The sequence below is a fragment of the Coregonus clupeaformis genome, chromosome 32 (assembly GCF_020615455.1).
Source record: "Coregonus clupeaformis isolate EN_2021a chromosome 32, ASM2061545v1, whole genome shotgun sequence".
Taxonomy (NCBI): domain Eukaryota; kingdom Metazoa; phylum Chordata; class Actinopteri; order Salmoniformes; family Salmonidae; genus Coregonus; species Coregonus clupeaformis.
This window is the reverse complement of record NC_059223.1, coordinates 398,565-413,629: the sequence shown is the minus strand read 5'-3', so window position 1 is coordinate 413,629 and position 15,065 is coordinate 398,565. Positions and strand designations below refer to the sequence as shown.

Sequence of the window (15,065 nt, the reverse complement as noted above, 5' to 3'; positions counted from 1 at the left end):
CCCCCGGCCATATGTCCCTCTCTCTGTAGACAAGTGTTCTGTTGCCAGGCAGCAGACTCTAGTGTCAATACAACCCAAAGACGTCTGGCTCAATGTCAGCTTCTCCCCGCGGCCCCAACGTCAGTTGGAGATACTGTGCAGGACGGCATTACATTATCACTGTCATTATCATCACAATAGACCAGGGCACTCTCCAGACCTGGGCCTGTGTCCAAAATGGCGCCATATTCCATATGTACAGTGCACTAATTTTAACCAGAACCCTGTGCCGGCCCTTTGTCAACAGTAGTGTACTATATAGGAGTAGGGTGCCATTGTAGACACAGCCCCATGGCGCTCTGCAGACGTGGTGGTGCCTGGCACCAAGGGTCTGATAACGGGATCATCACTGTTATCTTAGTAAGATCGACGTGTTTTATAGGATTGATTCTAAGTCTATCTTCTTTTCCAAATGAATGGTTTTCAGAAGTGGTGGTCCTAGTTACAAAAGCTGTATTTCTAAGGAGCCATGAGTAGGCCTAGTCAAATTCTACACTGTGTTACTTTGAGCGTTTAACAACTGCTAATGTTTTGTGATAGGGATCGATTTGTGTTTTCATTGTGTTTTCATTACCCCTAAATGACTGCTAACTGATTTGTGTTTTCATTGCATTTCCATTACCTCTAAATGACTGCTAATTGATTTGTGTTTTCATTGTGTTTCATTTACCTCAAAATGACTGCTAATTGATTTGTGTTTTCATTGTGTTTCCATTACCCCTAAATGACTGCTAATTGATTTGTGTTTTCATTACCCCTAAATGACTGCTAATTGATTTGTGTTTCCATTACCTCTAAATGACTGCTAATTGATTTGTGTTTTCATTGTGTTTCCATTACCTCAAAATGACTGCTAATTGATTTGTGTTTTCATTGTGTTTCCATTACCCCTAAATGACTGCTAATTGATTTGTGTTTTCATTACCTCTAAATGACTGCTAATTGATTTGTGTTTTCATTGTGTTTCCATTACCTCAAAATGACTGCTAATTGATTTGTGTTTTCATTACCTCTAAATGACTGCTAATTGATTTGTGTTTTCATTGTGTTTTCATTACCCCTAAATGACTGCTAATTGATTTGTGTTTTCATTACCTCTAAATGACTGCTAACTGATTTGTGTTTTCTTTATTCTCAGGCTGACAGAAATAGGCCAAACTTTGCCACTGTTCACAAGAATACTGAGCAGATGATCAATGTAAGTAATGATATCTAATCATTCTATTCTCCACAAATGCCACCTTTTGTCCCGTACACGCAAGCGGGCCAAATTAAATGACATAATTTCAACCAGATTCCAACCAGTTCTGTTTTTAAACTAGCATTTACTAGTTGTGCTCGCTGGAACAGGTTCTGATATGTGTCTTATGTTAGATAGATTCACTTGTGCGTTTATAAATTCAGCGGCCGTGCTGATGTTTCCTGATGGTTGTTGAATGGGCATCTGAGAGGTCTGTGAAGCCTGCCGACATCTCCCTGTTCTCCTGTTCTCTAAGACCTCAAACGGCTCCTTTCATTTACCGTCTGATCGTCACAGTCCATGTGACTTGGTTAAGAGGCTCTCTTTCTCTCTCTCTCTCTCCTCTCTCTCCTCTCTCTCTCTCTCTGTCTCTGTCACTGTCTCTGTCTCTGTCTCTCTCTCTCTCTGTCTCTCTGTCTCTCTCTGTCTCTCTCTCTCTCTCTCTGTCTCTCTGTCTCTCTCTGTCTCTCTCTCTCTCTCTCTCTCTCTCCCTCCCTCTCCCCCTGTCCCCCCGTCCCACCCTCCTGTAGGTGACCTTTACCTCCCTGGATCTACTGCTCCACACTGAGGCTCTCCTCTCCACCATAGACTTCCTGTCTTCAGCTCTGTCCTCAGTCAGCCTGCCCCCCTCACCAGAGGAGCCTAAACAGAAGTCTGAGGAGAGCAGCAGGCCGGTCTCCACCAAGTCAAGTAAACACAGAATATACTTTACACAAGGACACAACACACTGGACACACACTGGACAGATTGAACACACACACACACACACACACACACACACACACACACACACACACACACACACACACACTATAAGCAAACACACACTCAACAGCCTGCACTCAGGGCACAAGACAAAGGAGAGGAGGGCCGTCTTCACCAAGTCAGTACAAACACTTTATACCAACAAGATCTCATGGTTTCCCTTTCTGTTAAAACAGAATCAACTCAAAGAGTTAAAAGTTTAGGTATTAATTAAATTGTTTAAAAAAGGACTCGCTATTACGATCAAGTGTTCTGGCGACTTGCTGGAGCATTGTAAACTGCGGTGGTAGCACGGTGGTCTAATCGTTCTAAGCAGTGCGCTCCGGCTCCTAGCATCACGAGTTCGCTCCCAGTGCTGGGCAATTGTTTTGAATTTTTTGGTCTGAATACTTTCCGAATGCACCGTACATGATAATGCCCTTCACTACCTAACAGGTCCTTTTCAGTCATCTGAAATACATGAACGGATACATATTAAAATGACAGATATAACAGATTCCGCTTGTATATTTTTGTATTGGTTTTCACGTTAGTAATACAACATAACATTAATTTCATTACATACAGTGCATTCGAAAAGTATTCAGACCCCTTTCCCTTTTTCCACATTGTGTTACGTTACAGCCTTATTCTAATATGGATTAAATTAATGTTTTTCCTCATCAATCTACACACAATACCCCATAATGACAAAGCGAAAACAGGTTTTTAGAAATGTTAGCACATTTATAAAAAATAAAAAACAGAAATACCTTATTTATATAAGTATTCAGACCCTTTGATACGAGACTCGAAATTTAGCTTGGGTACATCATGTTTCCATTGATCATCCTTGAGATGTTTCTACAACTTGATTTGGAGTCCACCTGTGGTAAATTCAATTGATTGGACATGATTTGGAAAGGCACACACCTGTCTATATAAGGTCCCACAGTTGAAAGTGCATGTCAGAGCAAAAACCAAGCCTTGAGGTCAAATTAATTGTCCGTAGAGCTCCGAGACAGGATTGTGTCGAGGCACAGATCTGGGGAAGGGTATCACGTTTTTTTTGCAGCATTGAAGGTCCCCAAGAACACAGTGGCCTCCATCATTCTTAAATGGAAGAGGTTTGGAACCACCAATACTCTTCCTAGAGCTGGCCGCCCGGCCAAACTGAACAATCGGGGGAGAATGGCCTTGGTCAGGGAGGTGACCAAGAACCCGATGGTCACACTGACAGAGCTCCAGAGTTCCTCTGTGGAGATGGGAGAACCTTCCAGAAGGACAAGTATCTCTGCAGCAATCCACCATTCAGGCCTTTATGGTAGAGCGGCCAGACGGAAGCCACTCCTCAGTAAAAGGCACATGACAGCCCGCTTGGAGTTTGCCAAAAGGCACCTAAAGGACTTTCAGACCATGAGAAACAAGATTCTCTGGTCTGATGAAACCAAGATTGAACTCTTTGGCCTGAATGCCAAGCGTCTACGTCTGGAGGAAACCTGGCACCATCCCTACGGTGAAGCATGCTGGTAGCAGCATCATGCTGTGGGGATGTTTTTCAGCGGCAGGGACTGGGAGAATAGTCAGGATCGAGGGAAAGATGAACGGAGCAAAGTACAGAGAGATCCTTGATGAAAACCTGCTCCAGAGCTCTCAGGACCTCAGACTGGGGCGAAGGTTCACCTCCCAACAGAACAACGACCCTAAGCACACAGCCAAGACAATGCAGGAGTGGCTTCGGGACAAGTCTCTGAATGTCCTTGAGTGGCCCAGCCAGAGCCCGGACTTGAACCCGATCGAACATCTCTGGAGAGACCTGAAAATAGCTGTGCAGCGACACTCCCCATCCAACCTGACAGAGCTTGAGAGGATCAGCCGAGAAGATTGGGAGAAACTCCCCAAATACAGGTGTGCCAAGCTTGTAGCGTCATACCCAAGAAGACTCAAGGTTGTAATCGCTGCCAAAGGTGCTTCAACAAAGTACTGAGTAAAGGGTCTGAATACTTATGTAAATGTTATATTTCAGTTTTTTATTTTTAATACATTTGCAGGTGGACTCCAATCAAGTTGTGGAAACATCTCAAGGATGATCAATCGAAACAGAATGCACCTGAGCTCAATTTCGAGTCTCATAGCAAAGTGTCTGAATACTTTCCGAATGCACTGTATAACGTATTCTAAGACCTAAGGACTACCTTACATGTCTCTTTGGTTGGGCAACCAGTAATGAAATCACGTGACTTTTCTGTCCACTTCCATGACAGCGGCTCTAGGTTCTCCATCAGACAGTGACGTCATCGACCTGAAGGTAATGATGCAGCTGGGGGCGTTCAACGTCCTAGTGTGTGATCGGAGCTGCAACATGGCCGACATTAAGATACAAGGTACGGATACAGACAGAACCTCGGGCCCATGCAGTGTTCTCTTTATACAACTACACTTTCATTTGAGAATCATTTTACATTTTAAGTCATTGAGCAGACGCTCTTATCCAGAGCGACTTACAAATTGGTGCATTCACCTTATGATAGCCAGTGGGATAACCACTTTACATTTGTATACATTTTTTACATTTATTTGTTATTTGTATTATATATATTTTTTTTAATCATTTTTTTTATATATATTTTTTTTTCGAGTATATTTTTAATTTTCATGTGTTTTATATATATATATTGTTTTGTATTTGTATGTTTTTTTTAATCTTTTATTTTGCTTTATCATCTATGGCTTTTGCAAGGGATTTCAGCTAAGGTTTGAATATGATGAAAGACTTTATCTGTTTGTTGTAATTTAAGTGTCTTGTGCTTGTATGGTTTGCTCTTTCTGAAATGACGTCGGCATCAGATAAACATTGTATCTTGTTGTACAGGTTTCAATGGATGCCTCCTGATGCAAGGGCCCCAAACCCACATCTCTACCCGCCTTCGGGATTTCATCGTTATTAATGTTGATCCAAAAAGTATTCACAAAAAGGTAAGTCAAGGAAGCAAAACCATAAAAGAGTGAGATTTGGGCGGTACACTGTATCGTAGAACCGTGAAATATTGCAGTTCAGTTTACCTGCTAACGTGTGGTTCTCGCCTGCAGGCCATCTCTATCGTAGGAGATGAGGTGTTTAGTTTCACTATGAGTCTGACCCCCAAGGCCACCGAGGGAGACGGCTACACAGACACCTCCAAAACAGATGGGAAGGTCAAGCTCAACGTGGGCTGCATCCAAGTCGTCTACCTCCACAAGTTTGTCATGTCTTTGCTGGTGAGTCTCAGCGTTGGTGCTGGAGAAATCTCTTGACAATCGTCTGAGTATTTAAAACTGATCTTTGTATTTAAGTGTGCAGAGACTCTTTTCTTCAGTTCCAGAAACTCTTCTAAAGTTCCTGGGTTCTTCAGAAATCTTGGTTGGATGATTCCCAGTTAAGGGATACTTTACTGATTCCAGGAATCATCCAACTGGGATTTCTGAAAAACATGAGAAGTTTCCGGAGTTTTTGCAATCCTAGCTAGGTCTCCGCTGTTGATGCCGCTCCATTGCTTTCTGACTGTGTAAAGAACTTCACTCATCCGTGTTTTCCGTATCTTATAGCATTTCAGCAACAACTTCCAGACAGCCAAAGAGGCGCTTAGTGTGGCCACGGCCCAGGCAGCAGAGAAGGCAGCCTCCAGCATCAGGGACTTTGCCCAGAAGAGCTTCCGTCTCTCCATGGACATCAAGCTGAAGGCCCCACTCATCATCATCCCTCAGTCCTCCACCTCCCACAATGCACTGGAGGTGGACCTGGGGCTCATCACCGTGGGCAACAGTTTCTCTCTACTTGCTGTGGAGGGATGTCCCCTTCCTGCTGTCATTGACCACATGGACGTACAGCTCACACAGCTCAAACTGTCCAGGTCAGTGCATTCTGTTAACGCAGTCATCTTCTGCTTCATCAGTGCAGAAAGCACTGGTCTAAGGCACTGCATCGCAGTGCTAGCTGTGCCACTAGAGATCCTGGTTCGAATCCAGGCTCTGTCGTAGCCGGCCGCGACCGGGAGACCCATGGGGCGGCGCACAATTGGCCCAGCGTCGTCCAGGGTAGGGGAGGGGAGGGAATGGCCGGCAGGGATGTAGCTCAGTTGGTAGAGCATGGCGTTTGCAACGCCAGGGTTGTGGGTTCGATTCCCACGGGGGGCCAGTATGAAAAATAAAAAAAATAATGTATGCACTCACTAACTGTAAGTCGCTCTGGATAAGAGCGTCTGCTAAATGACTAAAATGTAAAATGTAATGTCTGGTCCCAGATCAGAAAGCAAAGGTTTGATGCCTGGTCCCAGATCAGAAAGCAAAGGTTTAATGCCTGGTCCCAGATCAGAAAGCAAAGGTTTAATGCCTGGTCCCAGATCAGAAAGCAAGGGTTTGATGCCTGGTCCCAGATCAGAAAGCAAGGGTTTGATGCCTGGTCCCAGATCAGAAAGCAAGGGTTTGATGCCTGGTCCCAGATCAGAAAGCAAGGGTTTAATGTCTGGTCCCAGATCAGAAAGCAAAGGTTTAATGCCTGGTCCCAGATCAGAAAGCAAAGGTTTAATGTCTGGTCCCAGATCAGAAAGCAAGGGTTTAATGTCTGGTCCCAGATCAGAAAGCAAGGGTTTAATGTCTGGTCCCAGATCAGAAAGCAAAGGTTTGATGCCTGGTCCCAGATCAGAAAGCAAGGGTTTGATGCCTGGTCCCAGATCAGAAAGCAAGGGTTTGATGCCTGGTCCCAGATCAGAAAGCAAGGGTTTGATGCCTGGTCCCAGATCAGAAAGCAAGGGTTTAATGCCTGGTCCCAGATCAGAAAGCAAGGGTTTGATGCCTGGTCCCAGATCAGAAAGCAAGGGTTTGATGCCTGGTCCCAGATCAGAAAGCAAGGGTTTGATGCCTGGTCCCAGATCAGAAAGCAAAGGTTTGATGCCTGGTCCCAGATCAGAAAGCAAGGGTTTGATGCCTGGTCCCAGATCAGAAAGCAAGGGTTTGATGCCTGGTCCCAGATCAGAAAGCAAGGGTTTGATGCCTGGTCCCAGATCAGAAAGCAAGGGTTTGATGCTCTACCGTCGTTAGTTAGTTGTTAGACTTGTAAGAGTTGGTTCTCCAATAACCCTCTGACTACCGTTAGTTCTCTGATAATCTCGACCCGGCACAGCCAGAAGAGGACTGGCCACCCCTCAGAGCCTGGTTCCTCTCTACCCAGTACAGCCAGAAGAGGACTGGCCACCCTCAAGCCGGTTCCTCTCACCCAGTACAGCCAGAAGAGGACTGGCCACCCCTCAGAGCCTGGTTCCTCTCTACCCAGTACAGCCAGAAGAGGACTGGCCACCCCTCAGAGCCTGGTTCCTCTCTACCCAGTACAGCCAGAAGAGGACTGGCCACCCCTCAGAGCCTGGTTCCTCTCTACCCAGTACAGCCAGAAGAGGACTGGCCACCCCTCAGAGCCTGGTTCCTCTCTACCCAGTACAGCCAGAAGAGGACTGGCCACCCCTCAGAGCCTGGTTCCTCTCTACCCAGTACAGCCAGAAGAGGACTGGCCACCCCTCAGAGCCTGCTTCCTCTCTAGGTTCCTGCCTTTCTAGGGAGTTTTTCTTAGCCACCGTGCCTCTACATCTGCATTGCTTGCTTTCTGTGGTTTCTGTATACGCACTCTGTGACAACTGCTGATGTAAAAAAGGCTTCATAAATACATTTGATTGATTGATTTGAGTTGTAACAGTTGCTTCTCAAAGAAACCTCTTTGACTAGCGTTAGTTAGCGTTGTAAGAGTTACTTCTCAAAGAAACTGGCTGGTTCAATAGTGGTCTTCCTGTATAGGCTTGGGCACTATACTGTTCATACCGTAGACTGGGGTATTTTGAAATACACACGGTATGATTTTCAATTCCGTAAAGAAATGATGCGTGGCGCCATGAAGCCCGGGGAGTGCGTGCTACGCCGCCGCTTATAACTATACGTTCACTATCTAAGATGTGTCAAATAAATGATCTCCAGCTCAGGGCTCCAGCTGTGCGTTTTGTTCTCTAACTTGCTAGCTAAGTGGCTAGCTTGCAAGATCAAGCTTCTTGGTTACAACAGAGACAATCAATCCCCTCCTGGATCAATTTGCTGCCTAAATTTGTTTTGTGAGTCAAAAAAAATAAAAGATAAAAGAAAGTAATACCGTATCCCTGGTGTGCACTGCCGGTAATACCGTATCCCTGGTGTGCACTGCCGGTAATACCGTATCCCTGGTGTGCACTGCCGGTAATACCGTATCCCTGGTGTGCACTGCCGGTAATACCGTATCCCTGGTGTGCACTGCCGGTAATACCGTATCCCTGGTGTGCACTGCCGGTAATACCGTATCCCTGGTGTGGTACAGGAACGGTATGAAGGTATGAAAGTCTGGATACCACCCTAATACTGTATACTGTGGTCTAGTTATCCCTGTCTGTAATTCGCTGCTCTTTCTCTCATTAGGATTTCCATGGAAACAGACTCTCAGCCCAGTACCGAGCTGCTGGAGCCGGTCAACCTGGTCCTAAAAGTGAAGAGGAACCTGGCTGCAGCATGGTACCACAAGATGGCTGCCGTAGAGGTTGATGGAGACCTCAAGCCCATGAAGGTAGGAGCCAACAGTAACTGCAATCACGTCTTCCCCTCGAAAAGGGAGTGGTTAGAAAAAAAGATCTGTTTTGATACCAAGATCTTTGTGTTGTAGCAGAGAAGCTGATTGTAGCGGTCTTTACTCGCGCAGTAATGTCACCCTCCCTGATACCTTGAAGGAACTATTTCCTTGAAATCATACTAGCTGAGCTTTCGTGATTTAGTCATTCTGATGGTTGACCTCTGATGGGAGAATGGTATTGGTGAGTTGTGGCTAGTTAAACTCGTGCGACGTCGTCACCTTCCTTTAGACTTGAAGTAACTTTGTTCCTTGAACCCATAACAGCTGAGCTTTGATGATTTTAGTCACACTAACTAACATTTGACTTCTGCTTGCAGCCAGGTATGGAATGCAAGGTACATGCTACAGTACTCTAGGGCTGGACAGTAAGATAATCAAAGCCTAGCGGTTAAGAGCGTTGGGCCAGTAACCGAAAGGTCGCTGGTTCGAATCCTCGAGCCGACTAGGTGAAAAGTCTGTCGATGTGCCCTTGAGCGAGGCACTTAACCCTGATTGCTCCTGTAAGTCGCTCTGGATAAGAGCGTCTGCTAAATGACTAAAATGAATATGAATCGATTATTTTAATCAAGATAATCAAGGCAAGGCACTGTGGTTCCTGTGACTGTCATTCCAAAACCATTATACCAAAATATTAAAATCTATTGGTAATGTCACTAGGTGTTGTACTAAGGTTGTTTTGGATTTTTACAAGGGGGTTCCAAATTGTTTATATTTTTATTTAATTTGCTCGCTCGCCTCACTTTTCAAAAAAATGAAATCCGTTAAACAGTAAATCAACTTTATATGTCCTTATGCCGCGTTCACGTCATGTCGGGAACTCATAAATATGACCTTCCTACTGGGAAAAATTCACGTGAACGCCCCTTCAACTCGTAATTATGACTATAAATCTCGGGTATGATCTCTGGACCCCGATATTTCCCACATGCTGAACTCTGCCGTCACGCACCACTGAAAATGGCTACAAACATTGCCGCGATTTCGTCTGTAAATTGTAAGAATGGTTCTTGCGTTCCTTCTGATCTCCGAGCAAGTGAACGCTCCAAGTTGTTCCTCCGAGGTAACAAGTCGTTCCTCCGATCACTCCGACATGATGTGAACGCGGCATTAGCTACAGCATTATTGGCTTTAGCAACAGCAACATTAGCATTCGCTACGGCTCCATCCTATATGTCTCCTGTCTCTCCTCAAGTTATTTCGAGGCTCCTCTAGTTATCAGCGACCATTAGCATTAGCTACAGCTACATCCTCTCTGTGCTTGTGTCTCTTCAGGTTAACTAGTATTAGTGACATTAGCATTAGCGACCATTAGCATTAGCTACAGCTACATCCTCTCTGTGCTTGTGTCTCTTCAGGTTAACTAGTACTAGTGACATTAGCATTAGCGACCATTAGCATTAGCTACAGCTACATCCTCTCTGTGCTTGTCTCTTCAGGTTAACTAGTACTAGTGACATTAGCATTAGCGACCATTAGCATTAGCTACAGCTACATCCTCTCTGTCCTCTGTTCTCCCCAGGTTGCCCTGAGTCAGGATGACCTAACGGTCCTGTTGAGGATCCTGATGGAGAACTTCGGAGAAGCCAGCAGTCTGCAGCCAGACCAACACACCAGCCCCGACACAGCAGCCCTGAAACACAGGACTGCACTGATGCTCAAAACAGACTACCCCAAAGGTCAGAGGTCATAAGCGATGTGTGTGTGTGTCGTGTAGGGTATCGCCTGGAGTCCCTGACTCTTACGACATGTTTCTCTTATCTCCTCATCCTTCAGATGAGAACATGGTCGAACTTCCAGAGCAAGAGGTAGAAGAGGAGCCCCTTGGAAACCATGAAGTTTGTCTTCAACATAGAGTCCCTGGGACTGGTTCTGTACAGCAATGACCCTAAACAGGTACGTACCTAGAGGTGATGTAGCCCAGTCTCACTTCTAATGTACCATGTGGAGGAACAGGGAAATTGGGCCTTGGACAGAGGGACAGTAATGACAGTCATTTACTCTGATGTCCACTCTGCTCCCTAAGCCCTGGATAATTAGATAAAGCCATGATTAGGGTGACGAGTTTGAACATCTACCAACACCAGTCATTACTGTCCAAAATGACTCTGTGGTAATGACCTTGTAATGACTCTCTGTAAGTTCCCCCAGTGGTCTGCTGACGTTTCAAAGAGACTACAAGGTTGGTTTTATTGACAGATGTCATGTCTTTTGTTTCCCCATTTCCAAGGCAGCAGCCGTGTCTCAACACCAGGAGGGGCTGTGTCTGGGGGAGTTTACCTTGCACCTGATAAAGGCTTCAGGGAAAATGTTTAATAACGGGGCCATGGAGGCCTCAGCCATCCTCACAGCCTGCACCCTGGACGACATGAGGACAGGCATACAGAGAGTCACCTCACGGTTAGTCTCACGCTGTCTGCCAGACATCACACGGCTGGGGTGGAGGCTACCAAAGGGTTAAACTGCTGGAATGTACCATTGTGTTCTACGCAGTACGGAGGTTTTACATTACAGTACAGTCGTGTCGGTCTCAATGTGTCGATTGTTGGATTGATTGACATGTAACCTCATGTTTTTTGCCCAAAACCCTCAGGATGCTGGGTAAGCGTGGCGAGGAGAGTGAGGAAGCCATGATAGACGTGACGTACGCTCAGAGTGCCAGTGAGCGCCAGGTGGTGGCGGTGTTCCAGAAGCTCTATCTGTGTGCCAGCGTGGAGTTCCTGATGGCGGTGGCAGACTTCTTCATCCAGGCCCTGCCCCAGAGCCCTGCCCAGGCCGTGCCCACTAACACCATGCCGGACCTGGCCAAGACCTCCCAGCTACCCCTCAAACAGCTGGCTGAGCTTCGGGATAGAACCAACACTGACCCCAGAACAGGTAAGGGGGAGAGGGGGTCGGGGAAATTAATTAGAAACAGAAAACTATACAGCCATTCAACTATGTTCGTAGGAATTCCTTTTGGTGTGGAGTGATGGTAATGTATTGTGATGGCTACGGTGTTGTCTTTTGGTGTGGAGTGATGGTAATGTATTGTGATGGCTACGGTGTTGTCTTTTGGTGTGGAGTGATGGTAATGTATTGTGATGGCTACGGTGTTGTCTTTTGGTGTGGAGTGATGGTAATGTATTGTACAGTGTTTTCTTTACCTTCCTATATTCTTCCTTCAGTTTCATACCTGACAGAATAGTTGTATCCTCTCCGTCTCTCTCTGGCCTCCATACCAAATATGAGTCTATGTGCGGTGGTGGGGTAATGGCTGTTTTCTTGACTTCCCTTGTGTTTCTTCCCCCCTCTCCCCCTCTCCCCCCTCTCCCCTCTCCCCCAGGCTCCAGTCCCAGGACCAAGCTGCGTTTAGTCATAGTAGATCCAGAGGTGGTGTTTGTGGCTAACCTGATGAGAGCCGACGCTCCGGCCCTGGTGGCCTCATTCCAGTGTGACTTCAGTCTGATGCTAGAGCCCGGGGGAGGGCCCGGGGCCCCTGGGGGACAAAGCATGACGGCCAACCTCAGAGAGCTCAAAGTTCTGGCCTGCCCCTTCATCAGGACCGAGGAGAACCAGGCTGTCACCACGGTGAGCATAAAATAGCTTTTAATATCTATTTTTTTGAGACCCTCTACACAGCATCTAATGTCACTACCGTAAGACATTTACATTTCTAGTCATTAGCAGACGCTCTTATCCAGAGTGACTTACAGTTAGTGAGTGCATACATTTTCATACTGGCCCCCAGTGTGGTCCTCTGTAGCTCAATTGGTAGAGCATGGCGCTTGTAACGCCAGGGTAGTGGGTTCGATCCCCGGGACCACCCATACGTAAAATTGTATGCACGCATGACTGTAAGTCGCTTTGGATAAAAGCGTCTGCTAAATGGCATATTATTATTATATTATAAACGAACCCACAACCCTGGCGTTGCAAGCGCCATGCTCTACCAACTGAGCTACACGGGGCCCCATCAGCTGGGATGAAGCATGATTCAAAGCTATTTGCAATTTTGTGTTAATACATTTTCCGTGAAAGGATATTGAATTGAATCAACTCCCTAATGCTTCTTTCTCATTGGTCTTCAGGTGCTACGGCCGTGTTCTGTCGTCCTGGAAACCAAAACCCACCCCAACCAACCCCTTACCGGCTGTGTGACTGTGGAAGAAGTCATTGTCAAAGTAGGTTTCATCCCAATTTCTCTCTCTCTCTCTACTGCAGAAGTCTAGTTCGGATCTGTCAGTTAAAATTACACATACCCGTGACAATCATATCAGATTAGACCTGTGACATTATTTTAGAATTCTGGATCCGGACCCGCTCGGGTTCCGGATCGGGTCTTGGGTATTCGGGTACAGGTGGATCCATGAAGACCTCTAGCTCTGAGTGCTCGGAGAGAGAAAAGGTTTGAATTATTGAACCGCCGGACGTACTGAGAAGCTACTTATCAACATAGCCATCGATCGAGATCGTCATTGCAATTGAGATTTTCAATTGATTATCATTGAGATCATCATTATCATCACAAATAAGAATCCGCTGACTAACCCTGTATTAATAAAGGATAAATAAAGTAACAAATGAATTCCTCCCACGTCCTTCCTTCCCTCTGTCAGATCTCCCCTGTCATCCTGAACACAGTGTAGACCATCACAGCAGCCATGACAGCTAAACCTATAGACGAGGCAGGAGAGGAGGAGAAGATAGAGGCCAGCAGCCTGTGGCCCGCCATGAACATCTACGCCTGCAACTACTGGTTCCTGGGAGTGGACACGGCCAGCGAGGTACAGAAACCACGGTTGGGGTCAATTTCTTTTCAATTCCAGTCAATTCAGGAAGTACACCGACATTCTAATTCTCTTCAATGAATTTTTCTGTGAGAATTTGGTTTACTTTCTGAATTGACTGGAATTGAAATTGAATACCTCAAGATCTTAAATATTTTCCAAGTACCAGTGGAATTGCAATGTTTGTATTCTGTCCCTATACAAGATCCTTCAGTCCCTATTCTAGAACCTTCTGTCCCTATACAATAACCTTCTGTCCCTATACTAGAACCTTCTGTCCCTATACAAGAACCTTCTGTCCCTATACTAGAACCTTCTGTCCCTATACTAGAACCTTCTGTCCCTATACTAGAACCTTCTGTCCCTGTACAAGAACCTTCTGTCCCTATACTAGAACCTTCTGTCCCTATACTAGAACCTTCTGTCCCTATACTAGAACCTTCTGTCCCTATACTAGAACCTTCTGTCCCTATACAAGAACCTTCTTTCCCTATACAAGAACCTTCAGTCGCTATACAAGAACCTTCTGTCCCTATACTAGAACCTTCAGTCCCTATACTAGAACCTTCTGTCCCTATACTAGAACCTTCTGTCCCTATACTAGAACCTTCTGTCCCTATTCTAGAACCTTCTGTCCCCTGCCAGGAACATTTGGGCGCTCAGTTTACCTCCACTATAGTTTGTTTTTGTATTCTCTGCCTACAAATGGCGTTAAACCTTGACGTGAATTTCCCTCTAGGTGACGGAGAGTTTCAGTGACCAGGACGGCCGTAACGTTGGGGAGAGTTTCAAGGTGGATGTGAAGGTAATTCAGGTGACCATGGAGTCTGGTCTGGGCCACAGGACGGTCCCCCTGCTGCTGGCTGAGAGCTCCCTGTCTGGGACGGCCAACAACTGGTCCTCCCTCCTCTACCTCTGCGCTGACATGACCCTGGAGGTGAGGACCGGAGCTTTTCAGTACTCTCAAGTATTAGCCTGATGTACATCCTGATTTCTGTACATACAGGAGCATTTCATGTGCCATGACGTGACCTTCTCATGTGTTTTTTAGGAAGTCGTTGGGCAGGCAAACATAGCTTTTCTTTAGTCTTGTGCATTACGTACTTATGTGGGGATACTTGTTACGTTTGGCATTCGTGGGTGCATTTCAAACCTTTTCGACTGCCCACGTTCTTTTGAATTTCATAATCAATTCAATTTGTGCACTTAAATTGATATAAATGGGATCGATCCTGATTTTGACACTGTGTGAATATGTTGACTGTTGACAGGTGAACTACTTCAATGAGACCCATGCTGTCTGGGAACCGCTGATAGAGAGAGTGGAGGACGGCAAACGCAGGTGGAACCTCAAGCTAGAGGTACGCTGAATAACCCTAACCAACCTCATAGTGGAACCTCAAGCTAGAGGTACGCTGAATAACCCTGACCAACCTCATAGTGGAACCTCAAGCTAGAGGTACGCTGAATAACCCTGACCAACCTCATAGTGGAACCTCAAGCTAGAGGTACGCTGAATAACCCTGACCAACCTCATAGTGGAACCTCAAGCTAGAGGTACACTGAATAACCCTGACCAACCTCATAGTGGAACCTCAAGCT

At 45.9% G+C, this 15,065-nt stretch overlaps 1 protein-coding gene across 1 annotated transcript in view; it reads left to right on the top strand.

Annotated features, from left to right (window-relative positions):
* LOC121548184 (vacuolar protein sorting-associated protein 13C) overlaps nt 1-15,065 on the top strand; it is a 199,802-nt gene that overhangs the window by 100,049 nt on the left and 84,688 nt on the right. The window contains 17 exon segments of the mRNA XM_045209946.1: nt 1,178-1,237; nt 1,810-1,969; nt 4,289-4,408; nt 4,897-5,000; nt 5,115-5,282; nt 5,610-5,914; nt 8,490-8,634; nt 10,217-10,373; nt 10,471-10,573; nt 10,846-10,876; nt 10,925-11,094; nt 11,288-11,571; nt 12,020-12,264; nt 12,765-12,857; nt 13,293-13,460; nt 14,203-14,400; nt 14,735-14,824. Of these exon segments, the coding sequence (XP_045065881.1) occupies nt 1,178-1,237; nt 1,810-1,969; nt 4,289-4,408; nt 4,897-5,000; nt 5,115-5,282; nt 5,610-5,914; nt 8,490-8,634; nt 10,217-10,373; nt 10,471-10,573; nt 10,846-10,876; nt 10,925-11,094; nt 11,288-11,571; nt 12,020-12,264; nt 12,765-12,857; nt 13,293-13,460; nt 14,203-14,400; nt 14,735-14,824 (2,601 nt within the window).